The sequence below is a fragment of the Metopolophium dirhodum genome, chromosome 8, assembly GCF_019925205.1.
Source record: "Metopolophium dirhodum isolate CAU chromosome 8, ASM1992520v1, whole genome shotgun sequence".
Classification (NCBI taxonomy): Eukaryota; Metazoa; Arthropoda; class Insecta; order Hemiptera; family Aphididae; genus Metopolophium; species Metopolophium dirhodum.
In genome coordinates, this window is record NC_083567.1 from 7,748,292 (window position 1) to 7,760,209 (window position 11,918).

The window sequence follows — 11,918 nt, forward strand, 5'->3', positions numbered from 1 at the left end:
TATTTTATTATTTACTTATTCAAATAGAATAACTATTATTTGTTTCTGTTTAAAATGGACATATTTAATTAATCGTAAAAAAGCTTGTATAATATAATATGATATATAATTAAATATTTAAAAATATATATTTTTACTAAGGGCTATCAAAATAGCTGGGGCTCAATGTTTTTCACAACCTATACGAGCAGGTCTAAATCGGGGACTAATTAACTTACACGATGACGGGCTATTACTAATTTACAAAAACAAAAAAAAAATAGATAGGATACACAATAATAATATAATATTGTTAATATTTGTAATGTGTATGTTGTATTATATATTAATATTATAATTAATGGGTTAATTGGTTGAGACTTGAGAGCTCATCGTTCAGAGGGATCGTGTGATTTTTTACGTAGTTAAACTTGAACAGACTTGACATGCTGTCATGGAACAAAAACTTATGTACCTGTGCGATCTCCATGACGTCGTTGTATGACTAAAATTAAATCAATACTTCGGATGTGCGCCGCGGCCCTGTACCCACAGTTTTCAGTACGTAGCGTAGGTACTGTTATGTTTTTGTTTTGACTGTCCCCGACTCCCGAGCGCGTAATATTATGGTACGCAATTAATAATGACCGAGTCGTGTAAATGGCTACTAACGGCGGCGAGGAAGGAAGTCTGTTTGATTTGGACACAGTGCGGTCATTACATAAGACAGTAATTGCTCTGAGAACGGCTCTTGAGCGGTCGAAAGCGGAGCTCGAGTTGGTGAAGAAATCTTGTGGCGCCATGGATGATAAAAAGGTTAGACCCACTGCAGACTTTTCGACTGTTTCGTGGATTATATCGAATTAAATTCAATTTAATCCAATTTATTTCATACGAGTTATATTATATAATGTATTAATATATTATATCCCCTCAAAATATTCAAGTTGGTTAGTTGAATAGACACGACAATTTAAAAATTATGTTTTAAAATTGTAGGCGGTGATTTATTTATTTTTTATTTTTTATTTATACCTTAACTGCTAGGGTTATTGCGTTTCTGAAACATATTTATTTATTTATTTGATTTAAATATAGATATACATAGATTATTTTTTTTTCTCATACCTAAAAACCATAGTTCCATTATTATTTAAGTATCGTGTTGCTTCAATAAATAATTGTTTTATCATATTTTATTGATATATTTAGATTGTGTGTCAAAACTCTGAAGAAACCGATGAGATCGAGTTAATATTTACAACGGACGACAATATGAATGTGTCGCCTAATGAAGATCTTGTATCTATAGATAATGTTTTGGAAACTGATATATCAAAATGTGGAGCGAACTCCAAAGAAATGACAAATTCTAAATATCTCAGTCCATTACGGCCTATTTTAAAGGATATCACATTAAAAACACAAGAAGTTGAAGCACAGACAGATATTACCGCTTTGCCCCTACAATGGCGTTCTGAAGGATTTTTAATTAATCAGGCCAAGACTACATCAACAAACACAACATTACCATCAAAATTTATTGTACCAGTTGACAAGAATACACGCAAACAATGTTTGCGTGTATCTAAAAAAACTACAGAATCAAGAAGAGTCATGTTGTCAGACATTAATTTTACAAGTATGGTGCCAGAGTTATCAAGGAGTGTTGATCATTTGTGTCGGCAACCAGGACCTCTCACTCGTGAACCATCAAGATCAAAGTAATACCTACAATATTAGTTTAATATTAAATTACACTAACAATTATTGTTTATTTTTGTACAGATTTCCGCGGAGTCCTGGTTATTTTTCTGTTGGTTCATCATCTTCACGATATGATTTTGGTTCGGTATTTTCCGTACATTCGTCATGTTACCGATGTCAAGTAAGACCGTCAGTTATGTCATTGGAAGCACGACATAATGCATCGTGGTCATCAGTACCATCTTCTCCAACTAAATGCCGGCGATCAGCAAGTGTTCCATGTGAACCGTGTGCATCATTACAAGATGTGAAGTACTCATCTACTGCTACATTAAAAGCAGAAGATGAAGTGCCAAAGAAAATCAAAAACAGAGTATCATTTAAAGGTGAGATTATTATTTACCCAAGTCAGATAAAAAAAATACTTATTATAAAAATGATTTAGAATCAGGGAAATTGCGTTTGTCAATGCCAGATTTAAGAAAATCAGAAGGAGACTCAACTGATTCACTTATAGAAGAATCTGAATGTGTTGTTCGCAATGCTATAGACTGTCTCATCACTGGATGTCCCACAGGTATCAAGGAATGTAAAAAGCACAGACGTTATTCAGAACCGTATCACATGAACATAGGTTAGAACACAATTGTATTATTTATTTATTCTAAATTCAAAAAAATTAAATTATATAAAATTTTAATTTTATATTATGTTTTTTTTTAAAAAAAAGGGGGAAATTTCTATCATCCTAAAAAATATTCTACCAATAAATAACAATAAAAAAACCACACATTAGTTAAAAATATGGTATTCGTTCATTATGCGATCTACCTGTATTATTGGGTTTAAAATGTGATCTACCGAAATGAAATTTATACATAGTGACATATTTATACATTATATTATGTATGGACAGGTATACACTTGCTTATTTTTATAATTTTATTACATAATTACTGGTTTTTACCTACAGATAACTATCATCCTACCTTATTCTGTTTATCAATAATATAAAACAATAGTATAATTTATAATACATAAAAAAAAGGAAATTTTCAAAATAAATTTAGTAAGTGTTGTCTTACATTAATAACAATTTATATATGTATAAAAAAAAATAGTAATAATTATAGTTATTATCAATTAATGTAAACTATAATTTAATAATGTAAATAACTATACAAATATTAAGAAGTAATACAATTCTGTAATATAACTAGAATTCCAATGGCCAATACTGCCAAGGGTTATATTTAGTAAAAAAAAAAGTATATTGTCATATAGCAATATATATAACAATATTATTATGTTCATTATCGACATTTATTAATTATTAGTAAATGTAAAGTCATTAGTTCAATGTGTGTAACAAAATAAACGAAATGTTAATAGTTAAATTTTATGGCATTAATTATAAATATTCAATCCGAGTAGATCACATACTGAAAAATTACTAAAACCCGTACTTAATATTTAAAACAAAATTAATTCAACTTATATTGAATTAGTGAGAAAAGTAAACGTATAATTTTAGAGTGTTGTTCAATGAAAGTGCATGGCAAGCCATATTTGCCAAAGTCCATTTACGATCTTCAATTGAACGCCTATGTCAAGGTTATTACAAGCTTTGGTAAAGTAGTTGGTGGGCGACTGCGATATATAGGTCATGTAGCAACTATGACAGAGCCACTAGTAGGAGTACAATTTGATCAAAAGATTGGTGACTGTGATGGATCTTTAAATGGGATCAGATATTTTGAGTGGTAAGTTTAACCAAAGTTTAAATAAATACCATTTTATTTTAGTTAGTTATTTGATATATTTTAATGTTTTCAGTGGAATCAATAACGGACAATTTGTTCCATTTCAAAAGATTGTTATGGCTTGGAGAGATATTTAAACATATAACTAATATCGAATATTCATAGAAAAAATGTTATTTTATGTATAACAGTATTATTCAATTAAATCTTGTTGTGAATTTACTATAATCAAAACATATTTATATTATTATTAGATAAATTTATTGTAAACATTAATTAATAATTATTATAACATTATGTTTGAAATTTAAAATACTTTATTAACACAAATACAAAGAAAGTTCAGATGAAAAAGAAAAATAATATTTGTAATAATTTATTTCATCAACATATTTTGCACGGCTAAAAAATCAAAATTTATAACATTCTAAATTCTAAAATTATTACCTTAATTTGCTTACATAAAGGACTTGGAACTTATTCATACAAGCCCAATATTATTTTTCATTTAAGCTCGGCTTTCATAATATTTTGATTCTTTCTGTTTTCTAACAGCCTGTATACATTTAGCCATAGTTGGTGAAGATCTACTAATGGAATCGGTCATATAGAAGTCTTCTAAAGTAATCTGTTTAACATTTAAAGGTGTACTAACAGTCTGGGAAGATAAATCCTACAACAAAAAACATGAGTTTAATAAAATATTTACAAAGATACACTATGGATTAAATTACTTTAGCCAAATCTGAAGCTTGAACCAAATAATTTGCTGGTTCTAGGTCTCCATATCTAGTCATGCTTGGACAAACATCAGTTAAACGGTCACGCACCTCATTTAAAGTGTCGTAGGGAAGTTTTACTCCCACAAACTAATGATAAGGACAAAAAAATTAAATACATAAATTAAAATACATTATTGAATATAATAAAATCTTACTTCAGAAATTGCTCTGATAATTTTCCAGTCTGAGCGTGCCATTCCTGGTGGTTGTACAGCCATCAACGTTTGTTGTGCACGACCTTCAGTGTTTACATAGGTTGCTTGTTTTTCTGTATACGCAGCTCCTGGAAGAACAATATCGGCAATAGCTGCTCCAGCATCTCCGTGATGTCCTACATGAGAAGCAAATAACTGAATTTAGAATTTTTTTAAGCAAATAATAACTTATTAGCTATTGGGTATAATAAAAGAAATAATATTTTTCTTTAAAATGTATATCATATGTATCATATGTTTGCAAAACTTGTTCAAGATTGTTCCTTTGAGGAAATACTTATAAAATAGGGCAACGTGATCTTATCAATTAAAATGAAAAATAATCAACAGATGGTTATCTCTTGTAACAATAATAATTACACGAACAACTACTTTGTATAAAATTGTGTATCATATTACTATCATCATATTACAAACAATACAATAATTTATTATGAAAATATAAATTATACTCGAGATGTCATCCGATCAAAATATATATCATGATTAAATGTTTTGCTACCCTAGCTATATAAATGATGTATGTATATTTTGTAATTTAATTTATCTTTCTATTTATAAGTTCTAAGTACTAAAAATCTAATCAAAATAATAATGTGTTTTTGTAATTTTAACTAATAATATTATTTAGCTAAGTAATTAGTGATAGATATTATGTGTTTATTTTGATTAGTTTTATTTTATCCCATAATGATGGAATGACTATTTACAGAGTTTTTCACATACATACAAGATATCACAAGTAATAATGCAAGTAAATTAAAATTATGTTTACCTTGATATATAACTGTGGTTCCAGCTGGCTTGCACTTTGTTAATGATTCATTGTCAGCTCCTAATAAATAAAGTACTTTGGCTGCAGGTAGATTATGATAAGGCTTGAAACCCAAGTCTAATGCAGCTACTTGTCCAGCAACTTGTTGCAAAACATTAAGAATTTTCCATCCTTTTTCAGCCTAATAATTATTGTTTGTTAATATTAATTATAAAATATTGAATATAAAAATTACATTTTTATTTAATTCTTGAGAAAGTTGCTGTGCCTGAGCCAAAAGTATAGCACCATCTTCCCGTTCAAATTGCTGAGCTCCTAAAATGATGACTGGTCGCTTAGCTTTAGACAGTTTAGCATAGAATGCATGCCTTTTTTCTGCTAAATCCTTGAGTATTGCAGGGGATTCGCCTAAATACTAATCAAAGAATTAGATAATTAATAAATACCTATAATATTATATTAAAAACAAACTTACCTCGTAATCATAAGATAGGTCAACTTTAGGTCCTAATAATGCTATTTCTAGGTCATTATGTACATACGATTTACGAATACGTGTGTTTAACAAAGGAGCTTCATATCGTGGGTTGGTTCCAATTAATAATACCAGGTCAGCTTGTTCCAATCCTAAAAATAAAATAAAATTTAGTCTTTAAAATTAGCTGAAAAAATCATACATACCGGAAATGCTGCTATTTAATATGTAAGAAGATCTGAAGTCAGTACCAGAACCAGTCATTGGGAATGGTTCTTCTGTATATAATTGTTCACTTCCTAATCTGTTAAGCAAATCTTTCAATGCTATCATAGATTCAGCATCTGATAAGCCACCACTCACACCCACAATCTAAAATAACAAGAATAAATCAAGTGTACGACTAACTCTAATTTACTATTACATTTCCATTTGCATTAATTAATGCTCTAGATGTTGCTACTAATGCATCTTCCCATTCAACTGGTACTAAATTTCCTTTATTATCCTTAACTAATGGAGTGATCAATCGTTGGCGTTTAAGTCCATCATACGAGAAACGTGATTTATCTGATAACCATTCTTCATTGATATCCTTAAGTAAAAAAATTCTATTAGTTTATGAAAATAATTTTGGTGTCGTTTTAAATTACTTCATTTAACCGTGGCAAAATTCTCATAACATCACCAGCTCTAGTTGAAACAACAATATTGCTTCCTAATGCATCCAAAACATCTACACTATCAGTTTTCCTAGTTTCCCAAGGACGTGCAGAGAATGAGTATGGTTTACTGGTTAATGCTCCTACCGGACACAAATCTATTACATTGCCACTGAGTTCAGACAAGAACATTTTCTCTATATAGGTTCCAACCTTAATAGTGAAAACAAATAAACAAATGGTTTAAAAATTGAATCTAATTTATGTAACATATAAGTAATAATAATCTATCTGAAGATAGAATACCTGCATATCAGAACCTCGACCAGTTGTTCCTAAATCATCAACCCCAGCTACTTCTGAAGCAAAGCGTATACATCTTGTACAGTGTATACAACGTGTCATTATAGTTTTAACAAGTGGCCCAATATCTTTATCTTCAACAGCCCTGCCAATTATTAGCAATTAATATGTATTTAATAGTTTAAAACAATAAAATACCTTTTGCCACTAAAATCTATATCAACAAAACGGGATCTATCACTGCCAAATGCCATACTCTGATCTTGTAAATCGCATTCACCTCCTTGATCACAAATAGGACAATCAAGGGGATGGTTCATCAATAAAAATTCCATAACACCTTCACGAGCTTTGCGAGTTAATTCAGAGTTTGTTTTTATTTTCCATCCATTCATCACTGGCATAGCACAAGCAGCAACTGGCTGAATTAAATAATTACAAGACAAATTATAATTTATTTAAATATATAAGTAATTTTTGAACATACCTTAGGTGATCTCTCAACTTCGACTAAACACATCCTACAGTTTCCAGCTACAGCTAAACGTTCATGATAACAGAAACGAGGAATTTCTACACCAGCAAGGGCAGCAGCCTAAATAACCAAACTTTGTTAAATATCTCTTCATTATTTCAATAATTTATCAAATAATGTTTACCTGTAATACTGTGGTTCCGGGATCTACGAGGACTTTTTTATCATCAATGAAGACTTCAAGCTTGGATGGCGGAGCCGGAGCATTAGAATTTAGTCGAAATTGACCAGGCGTAACCACCAAACGAATACAAGGCACAGTACGCTGAAGCGTTGTCCGAAACATGTTAATAAATTGTGTCTAATAAACAGTTATTTTTAAAAATTTAAATGACCGTCCAATTTCACTTTACATAAATGAAAATGCACTATTACAATAATAAGTAATAATATGTGTACCGACTATAATAAATCTATAATATAGAAAATTATGAAGAAATAAAATAGTTTGATAAAAATCAAACCAAGTTCAAATGATAATAATCATATGATATTCTGATACCACGTTATACCAAAAATATAATACCGCGGCCACGAGATAAACAGGTTAAGAAACTCCGTGAAAATTTGATAATCCGAATATAATGTGAAAATCCGGATTTATCTTAGTCCATGGTGAAATCCTTAGATATCTAACCTAAATATGTAACATTAATTATTTAATGAATATTGAATGGTTGGCAGGTTCATCATTAATTGCAGCATGACAAAATAGATTTAAGATATATCTCATGTCTCATGACTCATAGACAAGTATATATAGATAAAATAAATAAATAAAAAGGTGGGCAAGTGGGTGTCGCTCGGTTGCACAGTACATTACAAGTTGGTCACTGTAATGGATGGTGTTAAATTTCAATTCAATGATATAATATCATTGTATAAGAAAAAACGATTCTGAGCTAAGACGGTCAGAAAGCCTGAGATATTTCTAAAATACCAAATATATTTGATGATATTATTGTGAATAAAGTAATTTATATATTTACCTATTTACATGGGACCTTGCTTTAAATTTTCAGTCCTTAGTTATAAAAGTTGAATATTTTATAAATTTTTAACTACAAAATAATTATTAAATTTTGTCAAAATTCGAACTTCAAATAATTATAATAAAAAATTGTGTCTATGTATTTTTAACATTTTTAAACTGCTATTATAACAATATATCAGGAGCTATAGGAACCTTGCATTAAATTTTCACGCTTTTTTACCCAACAAATAAAATTTTATTGTCAATTATAGACAAAAAAACTAAAAATATTGACAAACTGAAAACTGACGAAAAAATTTTGAAAATTGTATCAAGTATAGGAATTTATGAAATAAACATTCAATGAAATTTTCATGTATCTACAGTTATTCGTTTTTGGATTACAACAAAATAAGAAAACCGCTACATGAGAAATAGAGCGAATATCCAATGATATAAAAATATGAACTTCAAATGGTCATAAAAATTTAATTTGATTTTCAGATAGACATTTTTTTTTGATATGAAGGTGGAAAAACTTATGAGGAATCTTGAATTACATTTTTACATTTAATAAACATTTTTATGAATTTTTAACTCAAAATAGTTAGCACATTTTTGTGATTTTTACGTTTTTGTTAAAATTTGAACTTGAAATGCTTATAAAAAAAATTGTGATTATGTAGGTATTTTTAATATTTTTCAACTACCTTTGTAGCAATATATTAGGACTTAGGAGCTATCCATTAAAATTTCAAACTTTTTGACCCAACTAATACAATTTTATTGATATACAAATATAGATAAAAAACGAAAAAAATTGGAAACTTAAAACGTCCGTAAACAACCCAAAACAAGTTAAAATATTTTGAAAATGTTATGGTGTAAAGAAAATGCTATTTTAATTATTCAGTGATCTACGGTCATTTATTTAGAGTTACACCAAAAACCAAAATCTTTTTTGTCGAAAACATCTTAAGTCAGGTTTTAACATTAAACTAGCTTTAAGTGAAACTCGGGGGCCCTTTGGACTCGCTGAGAGTGGGTACAGATTTTGGAGTAAGAGTAGTTTGAATTACAAAAGTCGCTACAGTTGTAATTGTAAGTTGAAAGTTTATGATTGGTGATATAGATTGGAAATAAGGCTTTGGCGGGAATGTTTTTGAAAATTTTTTTTTGTGTCTGTCATCACGGTTTGGGGCAGTAAAACTACTTCGATTTTCTTCAACAGTATCTTGTTCGATGGGAAAGTGAATCTAGTTGGTGCATTCGGGAGATCAAAATTTAAAATTCCCAATAGTTTTCAAAAGCGCCGGGAACAACTACATAAAAATTATGGGAAAACGGAAATTTTTACGCAAAAACGGTTTTCGACAAAATCGATATTGGTTTTTGGTGTAATTCTAATGAACGTATAAACATGCAATATTCACTGGTGTTTTATATTCGCATTTTATATATTAGATAAAATTTTCAAAATATTTTGATTGTTTTGAACTGTTTAGGGACATTTTTAGTTTCCAATTTCATTAGTTGTAGATTCTGAGTGAAATACATTCATTAATTTTACAATGATATATGTTTTTTTTTTATTTTTTTTTTGTGTCTGTCATCAGTTCATCACCTTTTAGGACAGTAAAAGTGCATGGTGTTTCTTCAATAGTAACTTTTCTGATAGGAAAGTGAATCTAGTTGGTACTTTGGGGGGTCAAAAGTAAAATTTTCCCAGTAGTTTTCAAAAGCACCGCATGGAAATTTAAAGCAAGGCTCCTGATATAATGTTACAATAGCATTTGAAAAATACTAAAAATACATAGGCACAATTTTTTTTATAAGCATTTAAAGTTCGAATTTTGACAAAATTTAAAATTTACAAATTATTATTTTGTAGTTAAAAATTTATAAAATGTTCATCTTTTATAGCTAAGGATTGAACATTTAAAACAAGGTTCCACGTAAATATGTAAACCTAAGGTATAAATTACTTCATTCACAATAATACCATCAATTATACTTGGTAATGTCATAGGCTGACTGACCGTCTTAGCTCAGAATCGATTTTCTTATACAATGATATTATATCATTGAATTCAAATTTTACACCATCCATTACAGTGACTCACATGTAACCTACTGTACAGCTGAGCGACATCCACTTCAGTGTTGGGAAGGAACGCGTTCCTTGAGGAACGCGTTCCTTTTATAGGAACGAAGCTCGGAACGCGTTCCATTTAAAATATAGGAACGAGGAACGGGAACGAGTTCCTATTTTGAAGGAACTTGAACGAAAATTTCCGTTCCTCAAATAATGAAAAAATTTTAACACGTTGAGTGCCACAGTATATTTTATGAAGCGCATATAGTGTGTTTCCGCGCCAAAACTGAGCCGCGACGCCGTCGGTCGACTACGTGTCGTGTTCCGGGTCGTTTCCGGTTCCGCGCGCCAAATTAGTTCTTCTCAAACAAAACAAAATGTCAGTATAAAAATATTTTTTCAAATAAATTGAATTAAAAAAAAAAACAGATTGTTGTATCATACTATGTCCTATACTCCTATGGGCTATAAGCCTATAACCTATAGCATATCTCTATGTGTGGTGTATCGTGTATAGTACACACTATACACTGTATACTATACTACTATAGTAATATACATGTATAATATTATGCAATTATGCAATATGAATGTATATATATAAAGTTTCAAGTCTACGCTATACAACTTTTGAATTATAACAAAAAAAATCTAAGACAAATCATTTTTGTTAAAAATCGGTGCTCCTAGAAAGGAGTGAGTTAACCGATTTGAGTGGTGGTCAATGGTGTTTTTTGCGAAAAATTTTTAAGTCAGAAATAATCGGTTAACTCTCTCGGTTCGATTATTTCTGACTTAAAAATTGTTCGCAAAATACACCATTGACCACCACTCAAATTGCAAAAAAAGGAACATGAAGGAACGGGAACGCGTTCTTTTTTCGGGACAGGAAAGAGGAACGGGAACGAGTTCCTTTCTTACAGTAGGAACGAGGAACGGGAACGAGTTCCTTTTTAAAAGGAACTTTCCCAACACTGATCCACTTACCCACTTTTTTTATACTGCTATTGTAAAAATGTATATTGATCGAGCATTAAGGATCAATCTTTTAGCTTTTAAGTTTGTTCCAAGTTCTAATTTTCGGTCAAGAATTAATCCTAAATATTTAACAGCATTGAGGGGCGGGATAGGTGTGTTATTAATTGAAACATTTGGACATTGACTGTGTCTAATGGTAAAAGTTGTATGAACCGGTTTGTTATGATTTACTTTTACGCTCCATTTTTTATATCATTCGGATTGTAGATTTAAATGAGACTGTAAATTAGTAGAAGCTATAATTGGGTCGTTATGAATTGAAAAAAATACTTTATCATCAGCATTGTTGGCAATAATTGAGGTGTTTGGTGTTGTGGACTGATCAGAAGCATATATGTTGAAGAGTAAGGGGGATAGAATAGCTCCTTGAGGTACACCGGCGATAATTGAGGCTATATTTGAAGTTGATGAGTGTTTATTCAATAATTCAATATACATAATCGATAGGTATATATTAAAATATAATTTATTTATAATGATTGGAAAAACTATTCTGAGTTTTGGTGAGGTTTGCTACTGCGTTTTTACTTTTTACATATTTTACAAGTACACATACAAAATAGTAATTACGATGATTTGTACTTCATAGAATAAAATAAATATGTTAGAAATCATT

At 29.9% G+C, this 11,918-nt stretch overlaps 2 protein-coding genes across 2 annotated transcripts; one reads left to right on the forward strand and one right to left on the reverse strand.

Annotated features, from left to right (window-relative positions):
- Nucleotides 1–45: 45 nt before the first annotated feature.
- Nucleotides 46–3,812, forward strand: LOC132951013 (uncharacterized). The gene is made up of 6 exons (XM_061022681.1): nt 46–795; nt 1,192–1,703; nt 1,768–2,072; nt 2,132–2,320; nt 3,221–3,449; nt 3,523–3,812. The coding sequence occupies exons 1-6, from the start codon at nt 640–642 to the stop codon at nt 3,584–3,586; spliced, it is 1,455 nt and encodes a 484-aa protein (XP_060878664.1). The 5' UTR covers nt 46–639; the 3' UTR covers nt 3,587–3,812.
- On the reverse strand, nt 3,797–7,625 carry LOC132951012 (NADH-ubiquinone oxidoreductase 75 kDa subunit, mitochondrial). The gene is made up of 13 exons (XM_061022680.1): nt 7,321–7,625; nt 7,149–7,256; nt 6,860–7,083; nt 6,665–6,806; nt 6,350–6,571; nt 6,121–6,291; nt 5,903–6,068; nt 5,697–5,848; nt 5,457–5,636; nt 5,222–5,402; nt 4,387–4,562; nt 4,184–4,318; nt 3,797–4,122 (listed from the first exon to the last, which is right to left on the reverse strand). The coding sequence occupies exons 1-13, from the start codon at nt 7,480–7,482 to the stop codon at nt 3,958–3,960; spliced, it is 2,184 nt and encodes a 727-aa protein (XP_060878663.1). The 5' UTR covers nt 7,483–7,625; the 3' UTR covers nt 3,797–3,957.
- Nucleotides 7,626–11,918: the final 4,293 nt, after the last annotated feature.